This window comes from Sciurus vulgaris (assembly GCF_902686455.1).
Source record: "Sciurus vulgaris genome assembly, chromosome: 7".
Classification (NCBI taxonomy): Eukaryota; Metazoa; Chordata; class Mammalia; order Rodentia; family Sciuridae; genus Sciurus; species Sciurus vulgaris.
The window spans coordinates 21,252,777-21,276,762 of record NC_136467.1 but is presented as its reverse complement, the minus strand read 5'-3'; the positions used below and the strand labels follow the sequence as shown (position 1 = coordinate 21,276,762).

Sequence of the window (23,986 nt, the reverse complement as noted above, 5' to 3'; positions counted from 1 at the left end):
CTACCTTTTATAAGACCTGTGAATTTCTGAAAGTTAATTTCTTTGTCTTAAAACACCAATACCTATTTCCTCTGATTACCTTGAGAATTAAATGAAAAAGCATATCAAGTTACACAAAGCAGCTAGCCCAGTTCTTGGCACAAATGCTTTTAGTCAATATTAACTCCTTTCCTTTCATTTCCTTTGGCAAATATATGTAAGAAAGCAATTTGTTTAATTCCATTTGAGCAAAGTTTAAAACTGAGGGCAAAGTGTGTTTCTCAATTATGACAACTTCTTTATATCAATAACCAGAGAAAACTGAAGTGTAAGTCCATGTCTCAACGAAATTGATTACATTTGTATTTCTTTGTAATCCTTTTGTCGTTGTTAAGCTGCTTTAATTCAGATTAAACGCAGGCCTCTTCTGTCACGATTGTGAGAGTCCTACACACACACACACACACACACCCCTCTTCAACTTCTTAAAGTTGAACTGTGAGGTAGTCCACCTTTAAGCAATGTATAGTCCTTCCTGGTATTCTGCCAGGCCAGTGCTGGGGATTGAACCCAGGGCCTTATGCATGTGAGACAAGCGGTCTACCAACTGAGCTATATCCCAGCCCCCAGCATGCATTTTTAAAGTTTGAGTATCATCAGTATTGATGAAATAAATAAATTTACAGTATACTCATTAGGTATTAAGCACTCCAGATTTCTTAAAAGTTAATTTAATAGAATATGAAACCATGTTTTAACACCAAAGTAAAGGGGAATTTACAAAATAATTGAGACTGTAATTCTAAAGATCAGTTATCTGTTAACATTAATAAAACGCTACATTTTCACATCACACCCACTCTCTCATTATAGAAATTAAGCTCGCTTTTTTTTTTTAAGAAATGAAATATTGTGAAATTCATGGGCTCTTTGTGAAGCGCAAGCCCGTGGCCTTTTGTTTTCTAATGCCAATCGTCCAAGGAGGTTGAAGTTACTCAAATCAAAACAATTATTAAAATGAATGTAGAAGTATAAACAAAATCCCAATTAGTCAGTTTAATAATTGTCCTCCCTTGCTGCTTACAATCTTTGGCTTTATTGTATTTCTTGGAGTTTAGCCACTGTTATAAAAGAAGCCTGTTTAGTTAGGCACAACATAAAAACTGACCTATTAGCCTGGTGCCAAAGCGAAATGAGGTTGGTGCTAATGAGAAATTTAATATACCTAGTTCCTCATTTTTGTCCCTTTTTCATACTTTCATGGACCCAGTTGGAGAAAGGAGTGCTTGCGTGTATAGAGAGGAAGAAAACTTGCTGAACTAGTATTCAGAAGTGTTGAGGTCACATCTGAGCTCCACCCTGTGTTTCGTAGTTAACACTTATTTTTATCTCCATATATTTAGGTTCCTTGTCTATCAAATGGAACTTTAATGTGTGTCTTGCTGACTTTCCAAATAAAAGATATGTTCCAAATTGCTTAGCAAAGCTTAGAATGCTGTATATTTGTAAGCTATCAATGTAATCTGAAATACAGAAAAAAACTCATTGGGACAACTGACTACCTAAAGGCGTAGTGATATTTACAAAATTTTATTTGATTTTATTTACTAGCTCACTTAGCAAAATTCTTTTATAGTTCAAGATTCACACGTTATTATTCTTCAGTAAATCATAAAATAATTGGTTTAATGTTGGCAAAATAGAGTTCTATAAATAAAAAGTAACTGGAATTGTAAAAAAATAAGTAACTCAGTAAAAAACATAAAAACTCCATCATAGTAATTTCTATTGCAAAAGTAGAACACTATGCTTTCTGTGCTTTTCAGATGACAAAAAGTATCTGAGGTTCTGCTCAGATGATTGCTTGGGTTCTTTACAACCCTTTGCCTAGTTTTATTTTAATTTTTCCTTTATTTCATATATCTGAGTTTGTTTAAATGCCATCTGTATCCAATAGCTATGCCTGTGATCATGATGCAGAGTAAAGAATATTATTAGTGATCTGGAAAATTCAGTCTTGAGAAATCTAGTTTTTAATCTGGATATAAAATATATACAATTTCCAGATGGCACTAAGTTTTAAATTATAGTGGTTATAAACAAACCTGAGTTTTGAAGAAGTATTTTTACCTACAAGTTCAGTTAGCTGGAATTGACATTAGAGATTGAAGTGGTGTTATTTCTTCAGAACCTCACTTCAAATGAATCTTTAAAACTGTTCTGTTTGGCCTTGTGCATTTCATAATTATAGAAATTCAGCTCAAACACTAGAGCTGTTCGCACTGAACTTGCTGTAAACCGTGTTCGGTTGCTTTGCATTAAGGTGTGAGGCTTTTGACTGGCCCGTGTTTCTAATCATCTGTCTTTGTTTCCTCAGCTTCAGTCCAGCTGCCATGGCAAAGATCCATTTCACACAATAAAGTGCCCTATTACATCAAGTAAGTTGATTTTAATTCTCCTTTATGTTACCAAGATGATAAAGTTTTATTGATAACATAAGAGGTGCCCCCTTAACTTTTAAAAACGGAATTTGTTTCTGTTATCCGAAGGAAATTAATAATATATTTAATATTTGAAGGAAATCAGTTTTAAAATTAGAGTGATATTTGTCACTTATTAGATTTTCTTTGTCTTCAGGAAATTTCATCTGCATTGTTAGTTGAAGCTCATTATCTTTGTTGTCAACGTAGCTTTTCCTTTCTGTGTATCATTCTTTCTTCTTGTGTGACATTTTATAAATTTTGTATAATTTACTCAGTATCTTAGTAGGACCTGATCCTTAGCTTAATCTGTGTAGTGTCATAGGACAGAATGATAAAATACTATTTCTGCAATTCCTTGAAGTGCAAGTCAGTAAAGCACTTAACTTACACTGTAACATAGAGAGACATCATAGCTGACCTTATTTTGTGTGCAAAGGGAACAGTGTCATAATTGTGAGAATGCACTTTATCAGGAAGCAGCTGTATCTCAGATTAGGTGTGTGACCTCAAGCAAGTTGGGAAAAGTCTCTGTGCTAGGTTTCCTCTGCATCATTTCTAAAACAAGATGTGGTATCCCTAGAATTCATGCCAATGCTAGTAATGTACTCTTCTGGGATTACTCTTCCTGAAAAAATTGTGTGTAAAGTCAATGTTAGTGAAATAGTATTTGGTTATGAATCTTTTCTTGTAGTATGAAATATGTCCTCAGGTTTAAAAAAAAATGGACATAACATTTAACAACTATAATAAGCAACATATGCTATATTATCTTATGACAATTAAATATTTTTATTCAAGTACAATATATGTATATTGAGCTATGATGAATTTGAGAACAAGGAATGAAACCAGTTGATGGGTGTCCAAGTTGTATAAACATGAATGGAAAGAAGTTAGAGGCTGGGCAATTTGGCATATCTTTATTGAAAGCAAATATGATAATATAATTCAAATTAAAAACTTCAAAAAAAATTTACAGTTGTTTTCCAAACGATGATCAGATAATGATGATGATCATGGTGATGATGATGATCATTATAGTAACAGTATTAGAGAACTTTAGTTTGCTCAGGCAATTATTCAATTGCACTCAACGATACAGGTTTACATGTATATGTGAGACCAGTTTAGTGTTGCACACTATAATTCCAGCAACTTGGGATGCTGAAGCAGGAGAATTGCAAGCTCAAGGCTAGCCTCAGCTGTTTAGTGAGACCCTAAGCAACTCAGTGAGATCTTGTCTAAAATAAAAAAGAAAAAGAAAACCCAAGGATGTAACTCAGTGGCAAAGTATCTCTGAGTTCAATTCCCAGTACCTCCTCTAAAAAATGTATAAAGCTGAGGCAGAATAATGCCCCTTCCCCCCCAAACATGCCCACATCCTAATCCTTAGAACCCATAAATGTTAGATTGCACAGCAGGGGAGAATCCAAGTGGCACATCAGCTGACCTTAAGTTACAGAGATTATCATGATATGCCCAATGTAATCACAAGGGCCTTTGAAAGTGGAAGAGAGAGGTAGAAGAGAAGTCAAAACTCAGAGAGATCTGAAGATGCCACTTTGCTGGCCTTGAAGATGGAGGAAATAGAACACAATCCTGTCAATGCAGGCAGCTTCAAGAAGTTGGAAAAGGCAGGGAAATGGGATTCAAGTAGAACCTCTGGAGAGGAACACAGGCTACCAGTCCATGATTTCAGCCCATAGAGACTTTACTGTGGCAACAATAAAACCTAACACTTGTACTATACAAAGTTTAGACCCATATGCAAATTTATTGGAATTCATTAATTGGTTCAATTCCTAAAATCCTATCATCTGATTTTTTAAAAAAGAAAAACTTGATCTAGTAAGATAGATTTTTTTGCTTTTTACTAAAGAAAATATTTAATGTCTTACTTGATTATGTTTTATACAATCATTTTCTATTTGATTTAGGACTTTTCAAAGTCCATGTTTAATGTTAGCTCCTAATATAAGGGATTTCTGTGTGTCTGATCAGTTTTATATGGCTGAGAATTAAATGGTGTAAGTCAGAATTTCTCTAATTCACAATGTTTATAAGTTTAATAGGATCTTGTAAAGTAGTATTCTTGCTCAGCCTGTGAATTCTCATAGGGCAGATGTTAGACTCATGAGTGCCAATCTATCAGTGAAAGTTTATTTATCTGACCTCTCATTGACTAGAGCTATAACCAACTTTGAAATATATATGTTTAACACAAGGATGTGTAATTTTTTTTTGATGACCTTTAGAACTAAACCATCCTAAAATATCTTCTACATCCTCAGCAAACGATGGGATTTTCTTAAATATATGTACATTCAGTGTTAAATGATGTCTTTTCAGACATTCAGATATTTCAAAATTTTCCCATCTGTATAGAGCAAACTTTCCTATTTTTATAAAAGTTATTTAACTAGGATCTTTTATTGCTGTTCTATTGTGTAACATTACAGTTTATTTCCTCATAAAGAAGAAACATCATACTTGGGTGGTAGAGTTATAAAAGCCAGTATTTCTGCATGAAGAATTGTTTTGAGAACAAAATTTCATTTCCAAACAAAGTAATAAGCAAATGAATGATAAATGAAAGGCTTTTAATATGCATGTCCCTTTGCATGACTGCACAAGTGAGTTGAAGAAAAATGTTAAAAACAAATTCAGCGTGATTGCCATGCAGTTGGAATTTCCTGGACAAATTTGAGTATTAATCTGGCCAAGAAAATAACATTCACATAGAAATATTAGATATTTACAATGTTTTATTTTTGTTTGTTGGTTGTTTGCAGTCCTGGGCATTGAACCCATGGCCTCACCATGCTAGGCAAGCACTCTACCACTGAGCTACACCCCAGCTCATTTTCAATGTTTAAATATACACCTTTGTAAATGTACTAGGATGCTGGAGTTTAATGAACATGTTGAAAGGAGAAAGAGGACAAATTATTTTTTTCTTTTCTTTTAATTTTACAGATTAGTTAAAATATACTTTGATAACTTCCCAATGCATTTCTGTTTTTCTAGGCAATTTTTATTAGTATTTTAAATATAATTATTTTAAGTGTAACACAGTGATTCCATGACTCATTTTTAGAAAATGATAGATTATAAATCTGAACTATAATAGCATATGTGGCATGAATTCCTCTATTGATTAATATCTATGTTAGTTTTCCATGACAATAAAAGATATCTGAGATAATAAGTTTAGAAGGAGGAGAAGTTTATTTTGGTTACAGTTTTGGAGGTTCTAATCCATGATTAGTTGGCCCCATTGCTTTTGGGCTTGTAGCAAGAGCACATCTTGGCAGAAGCAGGTGGAGGAACAAATGCGAAGAAGAGGAAGGTACCCACAGTACCTTTCAAGGCATGACCCCACCTTCAACATATGGACCTTTGGGAGGATATTTAAGATCCAAACTACAGCAGTGTCTTCAATTGAAATGTATCTTTAAAGCATACCTGCTGCCTACAGGAAGACTTGCTGAATGTGCTCTAGGTATTTTTCTCTAATATAGTCTAATGACAGCTTAGTTACTCTAGGTTTAAGAAAACTTGAAATTGACTCCTATTACCTTCATAATGTGCAAAAATCTACCATAAAAGCCAGATCTTTTGCATTGTGAATTTCTGGTCACATTTTTGTGGTTTGCACAAATCATTCATGTCTTCAGCTAAAAATTAATCTCCAGGGACTTTGAGGGAATAATAGATAAAAACTTTGTTTGAACTTTCCTCATATGTCACAGTAATCCTGTGAAACTCATTCCTTCTCATTTTGTTCCAGAAAAAAAAAATAAAATAGTTGTAGTGGATAATAATAATAATAGTAAATTCCATTTTAAACACTGATTTTTTGGGCACTATTGCATGAATAATTTCTTTTAACACAGTAGCCTAATGAAGTATAGTTTTATCATTGCCTCCATATACTAACTAATAAATACATTAATAAGTAATTAATTAGTACACCCAGAGTCTGCTTGAGATTGCATGGCCAATAAGTGGACAAACCTGGGGATTGTCTCTAGCGAGTTTAGTCTGCCATGTAGGTCTGCTCCCTGTATGCAGGCAGAGGTCTGAAATTTTTAATGCTATGGAATGATTGGCTAGGAAGAAGGATTCTATTTAGGAATGAGAAGAATAGTGAAGAAAATATGAGCAAACATCTTTTCTTTCATACTGTAGACTAGTTATCATTTATTAGGTACCTACTGTGTACAGCTGTCTGGGGAGAGAGCCCTTAACTTTCTCTGATCTCCCAGCCTTTTCCAGGATCCCTCTCTGCCTTTGTGAGGGCCTTTCCACAGGTTCGTCTATATTTTGTATATTTAAGGAAATTTCACCTGTTGTCTGGTGATGGACTGGGGCACTTTTCTAGAGATCAGAAAATGCCAGTTCTCTGCAGTCCTGCCCGTCAGAGCCCCAGCTGGAGTCCTGGAGGTGGGGAGATGAATCTTGTAGTCTAGCTGCCCTCTGCCTTTCCCCATTGCTGAGGCAAAGAGACTTCTGCCAGCAAGATTTCTGCTTGTAAGATGTCAACAAAGCCGTGGGTCCCACCCCCCAGTGGGTGGTGTGCACATCCAGCCTGCTGGGGAGTGAGCCTTGCTGTTCACTAGTGTGTAGGAAGGGTGGAGGGGGGTTCTTTCCTCCCCACAGCATCTTCTCCAAATTCCAAGGGCTTTGCTTTTCAGTGGGCCTTAGACTTGCTACAAATGATCGTCCTGCTCCTGTGACTGGCTTCCCCCTTACAACTCAACAGTGCTAGAGCTACGATTTCCCCCATGGTGTATGCAGTGCAGACGTTAATTCTTTACTGAGCTCTAAGCGCAGTGTACAATCTCATATTCAGAGTTTTGACATACATTTTAGTAACCTGTGACTACATAGGCGACACACATCACATTCCCTAAAGCTGACATTACCAAAGCATAAGGCATTAACCAGAACGAACTAAACCTGCCTGTAAACATCACAATCTTGGGTTTCTTTTCCTTGTTCTAACTTCCCCTTTGAGTGGGTCTGTCAAATTTTTCCTCTGTTTACCATATCTCCTTTTATATTTTTGTTTTCTATCCTTACGCCCATTTTTGATAATCCTGCCAAGTTCTTTCAGATCTACTTCTTACTTCCCAAGGCACCCCTCTGTCTGTCCTAATCCACTAAATGTTGGAAGGTCGGGAGGAACAAAGAAGTTTATAGGTGTAAGTGAAATTTTGGGGAGCTGATAGTTTTTCCTTCCAGTAATCCTACAGTCCATTTGCCTTCACTACGTGTGTTTGTCTTGGCAAAACTACACGTGTTTCGTAGAGGAGAGAATTCATGCATATTTTTTAGAGGAATGTTGGACCCAGCTTAGGCAATATAGGTGGAATCGTCATTCCCTAAATAAGTGGGGAGAGGGCCAATCGTGGAAAACTCAAATATCCAGCCTAACATGAAAGTTGATGCCAATATAGACATAACATATACCACAACAGCAAAAAAACACTAAAGGGAATTTTATCTTTAAAGGTTATAGAAAACTTATCCCAGAACAAAATGTGCAAGAAAAGTATAATTACCAACGAAAATAAGTACATTTCTCTCTGAAAGACTTCCTAGAGCAGTCTTCACTGCTCTTCCTCCTTATCAAGAAGAGGGATGGTATCCTTTTGGTTCCAGAATTTTTAAATGAAGAACTCTTGGGGCACACTGAGAGTTTCTTTCCAGCTGCGGAGCTGATGTTTTGAATTTTAATGATAAATAAATGAAATAGAATATAAGAAAATGTACTGGAGAATCTGTTTTCCTAAGAAATGGTCTGTGACGCTGTCTTTATTGAAAATAAATAATTAAAACTCATGGGAACAACGCTGCTGGTGAGGAGGTAAGAGCGAAATTGCTTTATGAAAGAATGTGAGCACCTGGGGATCACTAAACTTCTCTTACACTTAGAGGCAACTTCAGACAAAGGAGCACACGTTGACCAACTAGAAAACCAAATAGCACACAGCCTGCCTGAAGCAACGGGCAGTCAGCAAACCATCCCTGGGAGCTTTCTAGTATGTGCAAAGAAAAAGACTTTTCTAGGAGCGTCCTGGGTTATTGAGATAGTTTAGGTGGGATTGACATTGTCTTCAAAAAAGTTCATTGTCTTGCTTAGAACTTAAGATATACTGATTTTCCTGTCATTCATCTGTATAGTGCTTGGGTCAAGCAGTGGAATTTTGGCTTGGAATCTTCTAAATTACTTAGGAATATTATATTATAATAACACCATCTTCCTTCTCAATGCAGTTCAATTTTAGAATCAGGGATGCAGCAAATAAAGGTCTGCCACATAGCACAAGAAGGATTGCCAATGGGGTCAGTAGGAGAAGCAAAAACATACTTTAGTTTGTAAAAATTAAATTTCTCACATTGTCAGTAAAATTAACAAAAGCATAGAATAATGATTAAAATTGTAAAATAAACAGAATATATTTTTCTGTGCTTATTGTAAAGTAAAATAATACAATAAAAGATTTCATGCAACTATATAGAAAATCTTAGAAGTAATTAATCCCAATTTAAAAAAGTGTATAAATGAAAGAGATAAAGTAGTAAAAGTTTTTAGAAAGCTAACAATAGATCAACAAACATATGAAAAAAATGTCCGTCATCTCTAGCGATTACAGAAATGAAATCAAAACTAAGATTTCATCTCCTCCAGTCAGAATGACAATTATCAAGAATACAAGCCATAATAAATGTTGTCAAGGATGTGGGGAAAAAGGTGATCCCTGCTCATAAATTGCTGGTGGGACTGTAGATTGGTGCAACCACTGTGGAAAGCAGTATAGAGATTCCTCAAAAACCTTGGAATGGAAACACCATTGGACCCAGTATCCCACTCCTTGGTTTATACCCAAAGGACTTAATTCTACAGTGACACAGCCACATCAATGTTTATAGCAACTCAATTCACAATAGCTAAACTATGGAACCAACTTAGATGCCCTTCAAGAGGTGAATGAATAAAGAAAATGTGGTACATATACACAATGGAATATTACTCAACCTTAAAGAAGAATGAAATTATGGCATTTGCAGGTCTCATTAATGTTGCCCAGGTTGGCCTGGAACTCCTAGGCTCAAGCGATCCTCCTGCCTCAGCCTCTCAAGTGCTGGGATTATAGACATGCACTACCACTCCTGGCTGGATCATGTTTTTTATTTGAATTTTGAACAAAGTGGTTTTTTTCCTCTTCAAATGTTAACATTCATACTTTCTTGTTTTTCCTTAAATATACTCCTATGTCTCCAAAAGTATTATCTAGGATTCCCTGACTTTAAAAGTATAGACAGTAGAGAGTGTTTGTGGGGTGTTCTAGAAGTTGCCTATGACCTGAGGATCATGTAAGTCATTTCACCCAAATCTTCCTCATCTCCTTTCCCCTCCCCTCAGCATCCCCTCAACACTCCACCGCCCATGCACAGCTGAGTGAGGACTGATGTTCCCCGTGGGGGTATGGCATTTTCTTCAGATAGTCTGGTTTGAGGTGGAACAAAGATTGAGGGGTTTTTTGAGCCCAAAATAAGTATGTCATCTCTTAGATCTTTAAGAAGATATTATTCAGATAAATGATGTCACTCATATTTGCTTTTACTGTTTATATTATAGTCAATAATAGTCAACCTTAAAGAATATAGTCAGTTTTTGAATGCAAAAGCGATTAGTCAGAAACTCCTGCTTAATTTCTAGATATAACTTTTTAGGCAAATGTAAAGTGGACATTTGCAGAGTTAACTTCATTTTTCTGGAGTCTTGTATTTTTGTTTAAGAGCACCTGTCACTTACTGTACTCACATGGGAAGTTTCTTGCTTCTTTTCTGAGTAGTAGCCATTCCACTGGACTCTCACCATGGAGCTCTTTGATAAAGTTGATGGAACCAGCTTAGGTGGAGGAGAAAAGTGAGAAGCCAAATACGAGTGGGTTGAGTAGTGAATGGGATCTGAGGAAGTATATACAGTGGATGACCCATTTATTAATTTTGTTTCTGAAGAAGAGAAAAAGGGTGAATTTTTCTAGTGGAAAATGTGAATTGGAGGTGCGTGTGTATGGTAATATCACAAAATTCATATTCTATGGAGAATAGCTTTACTATTCTATAATGTAGCACAAAGTTTTACAAGAAGTCTTTGGGAAGAATTGGCCATTGATAGGAGAGTGATACTTCTCAGTTAAAGGAGAGAGGAAGACTGATTGACAGATGGAGAGAAGATTACTGACTTGGCTGTAGGAAGATGAAGGAGTCCTAATTTAGCGGTTTCTAGTTTTTCAGTGGAATGTGAGATAAGGTCAAATGATACTAAAACAGGGAGGGAAAATTTACTTTTGATATGGGAGAGAAGGCTGTAGGAAATTACATGGAGTTTGGGGAAAGGAAGTTTATTAGGGAATGTAGTGCAATTACCAGAAGTTGGACATTTGAGGTTTGAATCAAATATTTAAAGTAAAATCAGTCTGAGTAATTTTCTTCGGTTGTATTCATCCACAGCTGGCTTAGGTTCAGAAAAGGCAAGTAATTTAGTAGATCCAGGCCTGGAATTTGCCACGGGTGAGAGAGTAGCAAGCAAATGAAGTTGTTTGTAATGATTATAATGATGGACTGTGGGCTCAAATTTGGATAGATTCATCAAAAAATACTTTTAAACCTTAATTTTGCAAATATACTTCCATTTCAAGACAGCAGACTTATAATCAGACCCTCTGTGTTTAAATCTCATGTCTGCTACTTGCATGTGGCCTTGGGCAAATTATCCAAGCCCCTGCCCTTATCTCCTTCATCTGTAAAATGGGAGAGGACTGTCACATACATCATGGCATTTTATTGTAGAGCAAGTTTACATGTAGGAAAGTTTTACACATAGGAAAGCACAGCGTGAGCCTGGAATATTAGACTACGCCTGTAATTAGCACTGTACACATTCCGACCTACTGTGTCACCTTTCACTTGCCAGCAAGGAAGGCTGTTTCTCTGTCATTGTCTTGCCGTCGAACAATATACGTAGTTGTTTTTCTCACATTTGTATTTTTAATTAACTCACTCACCTTGAGGTTTTTCTTTGATATGCCTTTATCTTTATAATAGGAATGAAGTGATAAATAACAAAAGAGTCCATAAAATGGGATAGATAGTAACGAGTATATTTAGCTATGTGTAAGTTTTTGGACAAGCAAGATGTCTTCTGGTCATCTTCTATGATCATCTTCTAAGGTTTCAGGGGGAAAATTGAGACTATTCTAATGAAGACTAATCGGTTTAAAAAATCTCTTTCCCAGAGCAGTTGTTTGCCCGGACATCACTGTCTTCCCAGTTGATCAAAAGTGTCTGTGCTTTGCTGTTAGTTCCTCACCTTGTGTAGGTGGAGATATGATGCAGCCCTTGGGGATTCTTTGGTGCACTGTCTTATTTATATTTTGCTTTCTATGGCTTATTGGAGTACATTATTCTGAATAATAACAAGTAGAGGCATATACTGTTTATTAATCTTATTGGTGTGATATTTTTTGGAAGCCCATAAAATGTGGGGATCATGTATTATCCCAACTGGTACATGTAAGAGTAAAGGGGCACTTTTGATAATTATACCAAGACACTGATGTGTAATTTCTGTCCAGTATAAAGAAGGACTGTGCCAGATGTTGAAGGATAATTTATAAAATATATACAAACACATAAATAGCATGTGTCAGATATCACAGTTAACTCATAATATAAGAGTGAAACAGAAGTTATAGCAGACTCCAGAAGACACGTGCCACATCTCTATAGTCAAATAAGGGATCCTAAGATGAATTTATATAAAGATGCAAGGCCAACTAAATAGTTAGTATCCACCCAACAATAGCCAGTTGCCTTCCAGAGGATACAATTTGCATTTCCATAAACAAAAACCATGCATTATTATCACTGTTCTTCAGTTTATAGAGTTTAAAATAGCTCAAATGTAATTTAAACTTTACAGGCTACTATTGTAGTCAGCTTTTTCACTGCTGTGACTCAAGGATCTGACCAGAACAACTGTAGAAAAGGAAAAGTTTATTTGGGGGCTCACAGTTTCAGAGGTCTCAATCCATAGACAGCAGGCTCCATCCCTTGGGGCTTGAGGTGAGACAGAACATCATGGTGGAGGGAAATGGCTCACATAATGATCAGAGAAAGAGACTCCACTCACCAAATACAAATATATACCCCAAAGCCACACCCCCAATGCCCCATCTCCTCCAGCCACACCCTACCTGCCTTCAGTTGCCATCCAGTTAATCCCATCAGAGGATCAATTCACTGATTGGGTTAAGACTCTCACAACCCAATCATTTCTCCTCTAAACCTTCTTGCATTGTCTCACCCATGAGCTTTTGGGGCACACCTCACATCCAGACCACAACAGATACCCCCTAATTTTTTGCCCCCATCAAAGGCCTTCACAGTCTGTCACTACAAAGGCAAAACTGGGATGGCACCCTACTTAGATGTCACCTATTCTCACCATTTGCCTTATGAGATTTTTGGACTTAACTGTCAATTGCTGCTTTGTTACATTTTTAATTTTTCATTTTGTTCTTGGACTGATTCCTGTGCCTCTTGCCTTTTAATAAGAAGATTTTTAGTAACAAAATTACCATTTTATGTGATAGTTTATCAAGCTGCCCAATATTAAGCTCCATTCCCGTCTTATGTTTGAGATTAGCTGGAAGCTTGGCTGTTGTTATTTTGGGGGCTGGGGGTGCTACTTTGATTCTGTTTTGGTTGCCTACTCTGGGAGAAGTGGAAGTATTTTGGCAAGAGTTGCTGAGCAATCTGCAGCTGTTCAAATACTTCAAGCTTTAGGTTCATTGTGGGTTTTGTTCTAACCCCCTCTCCCCTCTTAAAAAAGAAATTCAGCAGCCAACAGCATCTACTAGGTTTTTTTTTTTTTAATTTTTTTAACTGTTATTTGGTAGACTGCAGTTTTATTTTTGCAACCAGAAGCTGTGTTTATTCTCAGTGTTGCCAGTTCTGCCTAATGAATCAACTGGTATTGAATTCACGAAAGGAGATGCTGGTTCCCTTTTTCCATCTGTTTGCCAAATGTGTGTGTTCCCTCAGCTCTTGGTACTTGGTGGCATTACTCAAGAGAGTCATTAGCAAGGAGTTGTTCGCCTTGAATTCTTGATCCTCTGCAGACCAGATAGTCGTATTTCCCCCTTCATGGTTCCACAGGGGTTGTGTGAAGTGAAGCTGCACACCTGTGATTCTAGAGAAAGCATCCTTTTATTTATTATGTATAAAGTCTGGCCCTGGTTTACTGAGAGCTTTGGTTTGGTCCTTGAGCCATGGTGGGATTGGTCTATCATGGTGGGATACCTGTCTCTGCATAGTAGTGTTGTCATGGGGATTCAAATCACTCAAAACAGAAGATGAGTGATCTACTGAATCTTGGTAGGCTGAGACCAGGAGCCCATGGTGATTTGCTGGATTTATGCTACCTTTTTAGCAAATTGCCCTTTAATTCTTGTTGAAGGTAGGGAGTGTATTCTTTCTGATATTCTGCATTTCTGCCAAGCTCATGGCCATACTATATATAGTAGAATTTAGATCAGAAAACTTTAGTTCCTGTCTGACAGTTCTTAGAGAAATGTAGATACTGAAAGATTTTGTTGGTGTTCAGGTTGAATAGAAGTTCTTGTCCATCTGCTTTGGAGTCAAGAATCAGAAATGGGGAGCCAGACAGCTTGCCAAAATGTTTGTATGGTATTTTGTTTGAGATTTTGGAATTTCCAGGAAAGTTTGCATACTCGATTTCAAATATATATCAAAGCAAATTAGTAATTACTTAGGGGTTCTCACCTGTGAGGATATAATAGTGATTGTGTTTGTATGTTTGTATCTCTACTTTGTTATATATTATATAGATTTCAAAACAAATAATTTCTCTTGAATTTGCTTTTATGAATATTTTTATATCGTCTTTCTTGTATAGTGTGCTATTTCACTTAGCTTACTAAACAGAATTGTCATCTAAGAACTCTTTGGAGTACTATTAAATGTTATTAATCTATTCTGACCTAGATAAAGGACAGTAAGCTATTTTAAAATACAAGGCCACTAGCCCATCAAAGTTATGAGCTGTTTAATGTTTGCATGCATACACACACACACACACACACACACACACACACTAAGGGGCCTAATTTAAACACTACATTTACCAGTTTTACCCTCGTCTTATTCTCCAAAGACTTCCAACTAATATATGAGTTAGTTGTAGAATTTACAGAAAAAGGAAAACCAAAAATGTGCTTTTAAGAATAAGGATCTTTAGATTATGTAGAAGGAAATGAGAGGGACGAGGGGTATGAAAAATGGTGGAATGAGACAGACATCATTACCCTACGTACATGGACGATTACACGAATGGTATGAATCTACATCATGTACAACCATAGGAACGAAATGATGCACCCCATTTGTGTACAATAAATCAAAATGCAGTCTGTAAAAAATAAATAGATAAATAAATAATTTTTTAAAAAAGAATAAGGATCTGAGTAACTTGGCTCAATGCATAGAAAAATAATAATACCAGGTACTGAGGGAAGCTGAGAAGAGACTCATAAAGTCAAAACAAGGAAGAAGTACCATGCTAAGGGTAACCCAGAATCCCTGATAAAGGAAGAAGAGCAGATTTGCTCAGAGGAAAGAGACTGGAGATTGAAGAGCAAGGGTCCTCAGTTGACTAAGGGGTGGAGATATTACGCAGAATTGAACTCCTCACTTCTCTAGTCTTTACACTTGAAGACTCCTCAAGGGCAGTGATTCTTCACAGCACCTCTATAGTCAGGGGATTTGTTCTGAATGAGAATCTATATCTGCTTAACTGGAGTGGAATTATCCTGGACTCTGGGTTGATCAAGCCTGGGGCCAAAGAATTTGTGATAGTCATTCTTTATATCTAGGTTTAATATGTAGTTGCAGTTCCTTTCGACAAGGGTAAAGCAAATGTTTTTTTCATTTGTCTATTCACAATGTAGTTGCTCAAATGAAATTTGTTACTAATGGTTCCATTATTAAGTAATAAAGGGGCATCAAGTTTCTGAATGATCCTCTTTGGAAATAATTTTGAATTTTTTTTTTAATTTGGAAAAAAATCCATTTGTGTATTTTATTTGTGGATTATATTATGTTGTCTTTTGTTTATTCTGGGAATTTTTTTCTTTTTTTTCCCCACAGCCATCAAACACAGACGACCTGTTGGGATCATCCTAAAATGACTGAACTCTTTCAATCCCTTGGTTAGTATTATTTTATTTAATGGTAATGAATTAACCTGAACAGGTGTGAACTGTATATTCTTCAAAGGAAACTAGCCACCAGTTTTTTTTACATGACATATTATATGAGAAGAATCATGTCATTGACATTTAAAGGCAGCTTAATGGTCAGGGAGCACCAGTAATCCCAGTAACTTGGGAGGTGGAGGCAGGAAGATCACAAGTTTGAGGCCAGCCTGGGCAACTTAGAGAGACCTTGCCTTAAAAGAAGAAGTAACAAGGACTCGAATGCAGCTCATTGGTAGAGGGCCCCTGGGCTCTCTCCCCCAGTACCCCCGCCCCTGCCCTGCAGAAAAAGCAATTGAACTTTTAAAGGCAATGCAGTAAATAGGTATTGGGAACATGTTATTTGGAAGACAGCAAGCCAAAAAGAGTACATTTACCACAGGAAATGTAATTGTAGGTTTTACCTCCCTCATATTGTGTCATCTTAAATTTTGGCTTTGCATGCCAAAAAAAAAAAAAAAAAAAAAAAAAAAAACAGCTAGGCATAGTGACCCATGCCTGTAATTCCAGCAACTCAGGAGGCTGACATAGGAGGACTGTGAGTTCAAAGTCAGCCTCAGCAACTTAGTGAGGCCCTAAGCAACTTAGTAAGACCCTGTCTCAAAATAAAGTATTTTTTTTTAAAAAAAGGGCTGGGTACGTGGCTCAGTGGTTAAGCAAACCCTGGGTCTAATTCCTGGTACCTGCCTCTCCCCCATGACCCAAAACAAAAACAAAACCTCCAATCCACTGCTTTAAATTTGCTTTTAGCTCTCTTTTTATCTAGGAAATTTTATCAAATTAGCTTACCCAATTTCATTTTGTTTAAGTCATAAAAAGTTAAATTCACTTTAATATTAAAAAATGGAAGAAAACACATTAGATGAGAATTCTGCTCTTGCTTTTACTGTTGTAGACAATGAATTTCAGTTGATCACCTGGCCTGCTTCCTTCAGGTTGGGGCAGTGACTTTTAAAGTTTTCTCTTTGGGTACCTAAAACGAGGCTGGAGGGACCAAGCAGCATCCTAATCCTCCCACTTCCACTTCAACTTCAACAAATACATACACGTCTCGTAAGCATCTGGCTTCCTGCATGAGTTTTTATTTGGTAGGAAAGGAATGCAAAAGTCAAATAAGAGAAAAGCCACTGGTTTGCTTAGTTTGGAAATGGGGGACAAATTTTGATATTATCTAAATTTTCCTGCAACTCTGCTAGTGTGTGATACCCTGCCATTAGGGGACAGAAGAAATCACAGTAGCCTTTGCTTTAAAGATACAAATATTGATCATAGACTCATTTCAACCAGATCCATAAAAGGGCAGAAGAAGCAAATAGAATGGAAGGAGCGTAGAATAGATCAGCTTTATGATTGGCGAGATAGCTTGGTGGACAGGCGGCTAATTGTCCTTGGGCACAGTGCGCTGGAGGAGAACCCCCTGGAGCAGGAGAGGAGTGTATTAGGTCTTAATAGTCACTGGGCTTCTTTTCCTCGTCTGGCCTCTTTTCCTTTATAGGGCCAGAAAGGTGTGATCCCTTTGCTCGTCCATCATGAGGGTTGTGGCTGATGCTCTTATAACACAGACAGATTAACTAGAGAAAAGCATAAAAAATGCACTTAATCAAAGTTTTATGTAACACAGGAGTCTTGAGATATGAAGACCAAAAGTCCCTGGGAACTTTCTGTTTTTATGCCTAGGTTTGATGAAGAATGACAGTCATGTACAAAAGGGTCCATCCTAATGATAATGAACTGAGAGGGAAGCTTGGGAGCCTCTGTTCAGATTTTTTGGCTTCTGTGTGACATTCTTTTCTTCCACATATTGGCCAGGAGGCCTCATATGAGGATCTTCAAGGGAGGAGGGAGAAGATCAGAGAATGACCTTTCTAGGTTTTATGCCTTGTTTTGGAGAAGAAAATTTCTAATTTCCATAGCTTGCTGTGGAACAGGAATTCTGCTTTCTGCAACTTGCTTCCAGGGAGAAGGAGGAGCAGGAGGCAGAAGGAATGGAGAAGGTCAGAAAGTCCTCGCTTCTGGGGACGTTCTGATCTCCCTCATTCAAAGAACTCAGCATGCCAGAGGACCGTACTTCGACATTTTCTGTGTAGTATTGCTTGGAAATGTGTCCCCATAGGGTGCTAACCACCATTTAATTATTTTCCCAAATAGATGTGAAATTTAGGGGAAGGCTTTTTATTTCGGACAGACATAATGTTTTCCATCATCCAGAGTAAGCAAATACATTTTCGGCATTCAGTGAAAGTTAAATAATAAGCACATTTTTAAATTGTTCCTTCTTCTATTTCAGCCGACCTGAATAACGTACGTTTCTCTGCCTACCGTACAGCGATCAAGATCCGAAGGCTGCAAAAAGCTCTATGTCGTGAGTTATTCTAGCAAAGTTTCTCACTCTGTTCTTTGGATTTCCCTCCCCTGACAAAGATAAATGGAAAGGGCAATCATTTGCAGAGTTAATCTGATTTTTCAGTGCACCTCACTCAAGGAGTTGGCTGTGTTTCTATAAATGCTTCATTATTTGCCCCAACACGATGCAAGAGTAACACAAATGAACATATGCCATTCGCAGTTGGAGTACAAAATTAACCAAAACACAGGAGTAACATAAAAAGCTTTTTCAAAAATTATGCTGCTACTCAATTTAAAAGGACTGAGTCAAGGAATCATAGTAGTAGTAGGTCATTGTCTTTTTACTGCTTTGTATCCATTTGGAAGTGTAGGGCTGCAGTTTGACCCAGTCCAATCTTGTAATAAAGAAACATTAATCACATTTCTGATCCAAATGTGAACTGACACCTTAGCAAATTGGAGAAAAGTCTCTATTTTCTTGGGACCTTTAGTAGTATCAATGAATGTTTCCTGTGGAGGGTGCATTCAGAGTGGTATTCTGTGATAAATGTTTTGCCAAAAGGTTATTTCCCCCCAAAATAACATAAAATTAAATAGAAATATGAGTGCTTTTGATAGAATATAGATGTAAACCATTTGTGGTTGTAGTTTTAGTGATTGAGTTTATCTAAGAACATTTAGGCCTTTTTAGTTACTATAGAAAGTGATGTTTGCCTATAATTTTAAGATAAGGCAATTTGAAAAGTTTCATGTGTTGGCTGTCTTTTGTTAATAGCCATTACATGTCTAGGTGGCTCAGTGAAACTGAACAATCACTCTTAGAAATAGTATATGTTAGGGCTGAAAATCTTACTCCTTAAAAGTCAGTAGATATTAGCAAGGAAAGCTGCCTACGTGAGAGTTAACAGAGATGTAGCATCACTCAAGAAAACAGCAGTGCAAAGCTTTAAGAAAAAACAACTTAAGTTCTGTGTGGAAGAGAAGTCAGAAGGACTGAGAAACACCTGCAGGTAAGGCAGAGAACGGGAAGACGAGGTGACCTTGATTCTTGAACGATCCCCAGAGATAATGAGCAGCCTCTGGTGGTTACAGCAAATGTCACCAAATGACCAGTACAAAAATAGGGGAGCCAAGACACTCCACTAGGGACCTGGATGTCGAGTGGGAAGAGAATCAAAGTAGATTACAACACACAGAAAGGGCATTCAGTCTATTCAGCCAGTCTGCGGTGACAGCAGTTTTGAAAGAGGGTCAACTGTGTGTCCAGTACCCAGCTGACAGGTCTGGAAGGGCTTCTCGGGCCTGATGAGCTAAGAAATGAGGACGAGTGACTCAGCCACAAATCTCCACGGACAGAAGCCCACTTTGTATCATTATGAACATGGGTCCTGGTTTTCGGTAATACTTCTGGGTGGATAAGCACGTTAACGTGTTTGGTGTTTGCTTCTGCTGGTCCTTCTGACCCCTGAAGAAAAAGCTCCCTCCTTCAGCTCATTTTTAAGCCTGAAAGGAACAGAAGAGAGACTGCTCCACATTCTAAACTAAAGCACATTTGGTAACACACAGAGAGGGGAACTGGGTAGTGGGGGTCTTAAGTATTCAGGGGGCCACCCTTACAGCCACTGAGTCTTCTTGCCACTGCCTTTGACCCACCCCAGGCTCCAGCCAGGGCCTGTGTGCCACTGGCCTGTTGATGATTAATCAGCTCCTTCCTCTCCCATCCTCTCTGTTTACTCAAAATGCCCTGACCCGTCCTCAGCAATGGTCTGTAACCCTTTATTCCTCCCAAATACTGTTAAAAATTTACCTCTTTCAGAAACATTTACAAGCAAATCCCACCTGCCTCCGATTTCCTCAGTGCTTTATGATTGCCCGTAATGATGGTTTCTCACCCAAGCGACATATGCTTGCCTTATGTGACAGCATCATGGTCCATGAATTGTAAAACTGCTCTCGGTCAGGGTCAGCTCTCATGCTGTGCAGATCCACCCCTGGCATAATGCCCTAAGGAGGGAGCGCTCTGGCTGTTCTGCCATTGGTCACCCATTTTTAGGGCTTCAAGATTGTGTAGGAGCTGAAACAAGATGGAGACGGGGTTCTCAAATTCAATGTGAGAATGTTGCATGTGGATTCAGTGCCCCTGCAGGCAGATTACTGTTGCCCTTAAAGTGGAATGGCCCTTGCCTGGCCTGTCTCCATGTCTGTCTCCGCCACTTTGCTCCACCGTGAACTCTCCTCAGTTCTCACCTTGCTTATTGAAATGGTAGACTTGGTATCTGCTCCTCCGGAAATGCTCTTGTCCTAGCCCTTCGTGCCTGTGTTCTTCCCATGGCTACTGTCTTCTCTTCCTTTGGGACTCAATTGAGCTGCTGAGTATATTTTAATGAGGTTCTCTGTGGCTTCTGCCCCTGAAGCATCTCACTCCTGCTAGTCCATCTCATTGAATATCTTCTGTCCTTACAGGGCACTTGTCATGTGTTTGGCTCAGACACTAAGGCGAAGAGTCATAATTGTTAATATTATATTTATGTACTTATTTGTTATCTGAATTAAGCTTTTATGAGAAGGATGAGTTTATGTTCTTCTCTGCTTAGGGTTTCACATAATTTCTGGTGCAGAGTGCAGGTCAGTGAATGATTTGAGTTTGAAAGTTATATAGGACCACACCAGAGACATGTACAAGATTTATAGTAGCACTTTTTAATAGTAAGATTTGTTTAATCTTGACATATTCATAAATGTGATATAATACAGCAGCAAAAATCAATGAACTAACAATCCACATCAGCATGGTGAATATTGGAACTATAAAGCTGGATGAAAAAAATCAAATGGCAGAAGAAATTGGTACAGTTCAGTTCCATTTGTATAGAGTTCAGAACCACACAGAACTAAATGTTGTACTCTTCAGGGACACATATATATTTTGAAGAACTGAAATTGAAATAGAAAGGATAGTGGTAACCCTGTCATTTTAAGGGGACATAATTAGGATTTTTGAGAGGTTTCTATTTTGTTGGTAATATTCTGTTTCTTTAACTGTGAGATGAATTAATCGATACTTCTATGATTTTTCATCAAACCACATGTATACATTATATATATGATATATATAATAGGTATATTCTTTTGTATTTCAATGTGTAGACTTTTTAGCAGCAAAGGATAGTGGAGAAGCAAAGGGAGGTGCTGAGGAGGGAACCAGTTCCTTTTACCATGAAGAAGCTCATTTTCCTTGAGTAATATACACAGGATTTAGGTGTGTGGCTATTAACCAGGGATAAAAAGGGAGGGAGTTCTATACATAAAAAATCAGAAGGTTCATGGATCAGAAAACAGCAAGCAATGGAATCACAGTGGAGTAGCTTAACAATTTGTCCAGTATCCAGAAATTTCCTTTGGTTCAGTGTAGGTCAGTTCAGAGGTCATTTCTTTCCTGAAACCTTGATTGATTCTTTAGAATTTTGTTCCTCTAGCTCTCAGATTGTTGTGTTTAATGTTTGGCTATTTTTCTGTACGACTATTTCCTGTTCTGTGTGTTTGGAGATAGCGCCAAGAAAACAATGTATGCTTTAGATAATATTTAAAACAGATGGAAGGGCAAAAGCAACAGAGGATGAGTAGATGGTTTTGGGGGAAGCCGATTGAGCCTGAGCTGGCTGGTGGTAGTGGGAAGGAAGGATGCAATCTCAAGATTTGCAGACTGGGTTTCAGTGCAAGAAGACAGGACCTTTATTTGGAATATAGCAAGGTTCCTGAAAAAGAATGGTGAGCTCTAGTAGGGGACTGGCAACAGGAACGTGGGTCTGGTGTTCAGGTGGGAGATAAGAAGAAAAGGGAATATGGAACCACCTGGATAAAAGTTGTACTGGAGTCATGAGGTGACTAAGGGCATGAAGCTTAGTGCTTAGAAGGCCATGAGTGAAACTTTGAGCACAAGCGATATTTCTGTTTTGCTTGGGAAGAGGACACAGGAAAGTGCTGAGAAGCAACAGGCAAACCACTTGAGACCTGGAGAAGAGCAAGAGAAGCCCAAGGTCAGGTGCTTCCTGGCAGAACAGAATCAAGATGCATTTCCACTTGATCCCCTGTGCCTCATCTGTGGGATTAAAGAAAAAGTGTGGAAGTTGGTTAGAAAATGATTCTGCTGTTTGTTTCATTTACCGCATGACTGAGCTGTCATTGTCTCCGTTTGAAAAGAGAAAATCATAATTTTCTGGTATTTAAATGTAGTCAGTTCTTTAAAGATACCTAAATGTGACACACTTCAGGAAGATGTACGCTTGGCTTAGGCACTGAGGCAAAGTGTCAGAGTAAATCACTGAAAATTGAAGACATGATGGTCTATGGGATGTGGCAAATTACTGTCACAGCTGCAGAGTGTATAACAAGGGAGACTTTTCTAAAAGAAGTGAAGGACAGCTTGATCCAGGAAATGGTCTTTTTGAAATTTGGTCTGTTGTCACTCTATGCCATGTGGGGATCCAATAGCAGTGCACTGTCGCTGGCATAATTAGTGTTGGAATTCTGAAAACTAAGAATGCTCTGGCAGCATTTGAATGTATTTCTTTGTATCTGTGGGGAATTGCAGATCTGTAGCTACTGTCCCTTATTAAGCACTTCCTTTGTCAGGCATTGTGGAGAATGAATTTTGCTACTGCTAGCCAGAGGTTTATAATTGAAAACAATCTATAGTGCCAAGAAATGGGGTAAAAAAATGACAATGAAATTTCCAGATGGTTCTTAGTTTTTTCCTGACCCCATCTCTAACTCTGAAGCTTATGCAGATGATTTTTAAAATCCTTTTGCCAATGACACATGTGAAGCCTGAAGGAAGTGGATTGGCCTGTGGTCTAGACATTATGTGTGTTTCATGTTAGAGTCTCTGTCTAAAATGAAAAGAATAGTTCTTCCCATTCATTTGTTTCAGAAAGTGTTGTAATCTCTATACTTTCAAATTAATTCTTTTTCATTGTAGATACATTTTAAAAATACACGATTCTATGGTATTTAATCAGCTAGCATGGACACATTTCATAAATGTCTCTTAAAAAATCAAAATTAGTGGTTATTCAATAGTTAGAAATAAAAACAAGGGAAGCTCTTTGTTCATTTTGGTTAACTGTCAAAATATGTCATGGTTTTTGAGGAAAGTTTCTGCATCAAGCAAAGAGAAAGTAGTTGGTTTTATGTTTTTTTAAAAAAGTTCCACTGATATTTTTTTATTCTAAAAGGTGAAATGTGGAGATTTTAGAGAACAGTTATTCTCATGAGCAAACTTTAAATTAATGTGGGTTCTGTAATGTCCCATGACGGTATGTTTAGATTTGGAAGGGTCATTTCTACACTCTGTAACTGTATAGATATGTGACAGTTTGAAAATTCGCTTTGTTTCCTTGTTTTCAGTTAGCCAATGAAAGACTCAAAGTCAGTTTTTAAAACTGAGAAGAGTTCATCTTTTCTGTCTGAACCCCTCCTTGGCTTTTGTGGGCAGTGTGCGACTAGCCTGGAGCTCTGCACGTCCCCTGCTCTGTGGCCACATGCACCCATGTGTAAGCCATGTGAGCATGCCATTCCTAGGGCCTCCTGGACGTGCTCCAGTTCTTTTCTGTTCTCAAGCGAGTCTACCCTTCCTTGCCTCCCATGGATCACTTGTATATCTGTTTTTCAGGACCCATTTCAAATCCCACCTCATTGGGATTTTTCAGTTGTCTTCCCATTAAGCATCCCTAACCCCAAAACCTGAAATTCCAAATCTGAAACTCTTTGAGCACCTACGTGATAGCACTAGTGAGAAATGCCATGCCTGACCTTTTGTGATGTGTC

General features: G+C 37.8%; 1 protein-coding gene across 9 annotated transcripts in view; it reads left to right on the top strand.

Annotated features, from left to right (window-relative positions):
- The window catches only part of UTRN (utrophin), a gene marked incomplete at its 3' end in the record, with an annotated part of 506,460 nt that overhangs the window by 418,492 nt on the left and 63,982 nt on the right, over nucleotides 1-23,986 (top strand). For all 9 annotated transcript variants that reach the window (XM_079146787.1, XM_079146786.1, XM_079146788.1 and 6 more), the window contains 3 exons: nucleotides 2,357-2,417; nucleotides 15,708-15,769; nucleotides 18,102-18,176. In XM_079146787.1, coding sequence (XP_079002913.1) covers nucleotides 2,357-2,417; nucleotides 15,708-15,769; nucleotides 18,102-18,176 — 198 coding nt within the window. The remainder of the gene's footprint in view (nucleotides 1-2,356; nucleotides 2,418-15,707; nucleotides 15,770-18,101; nucleotides 18,177-23,986) is intronic.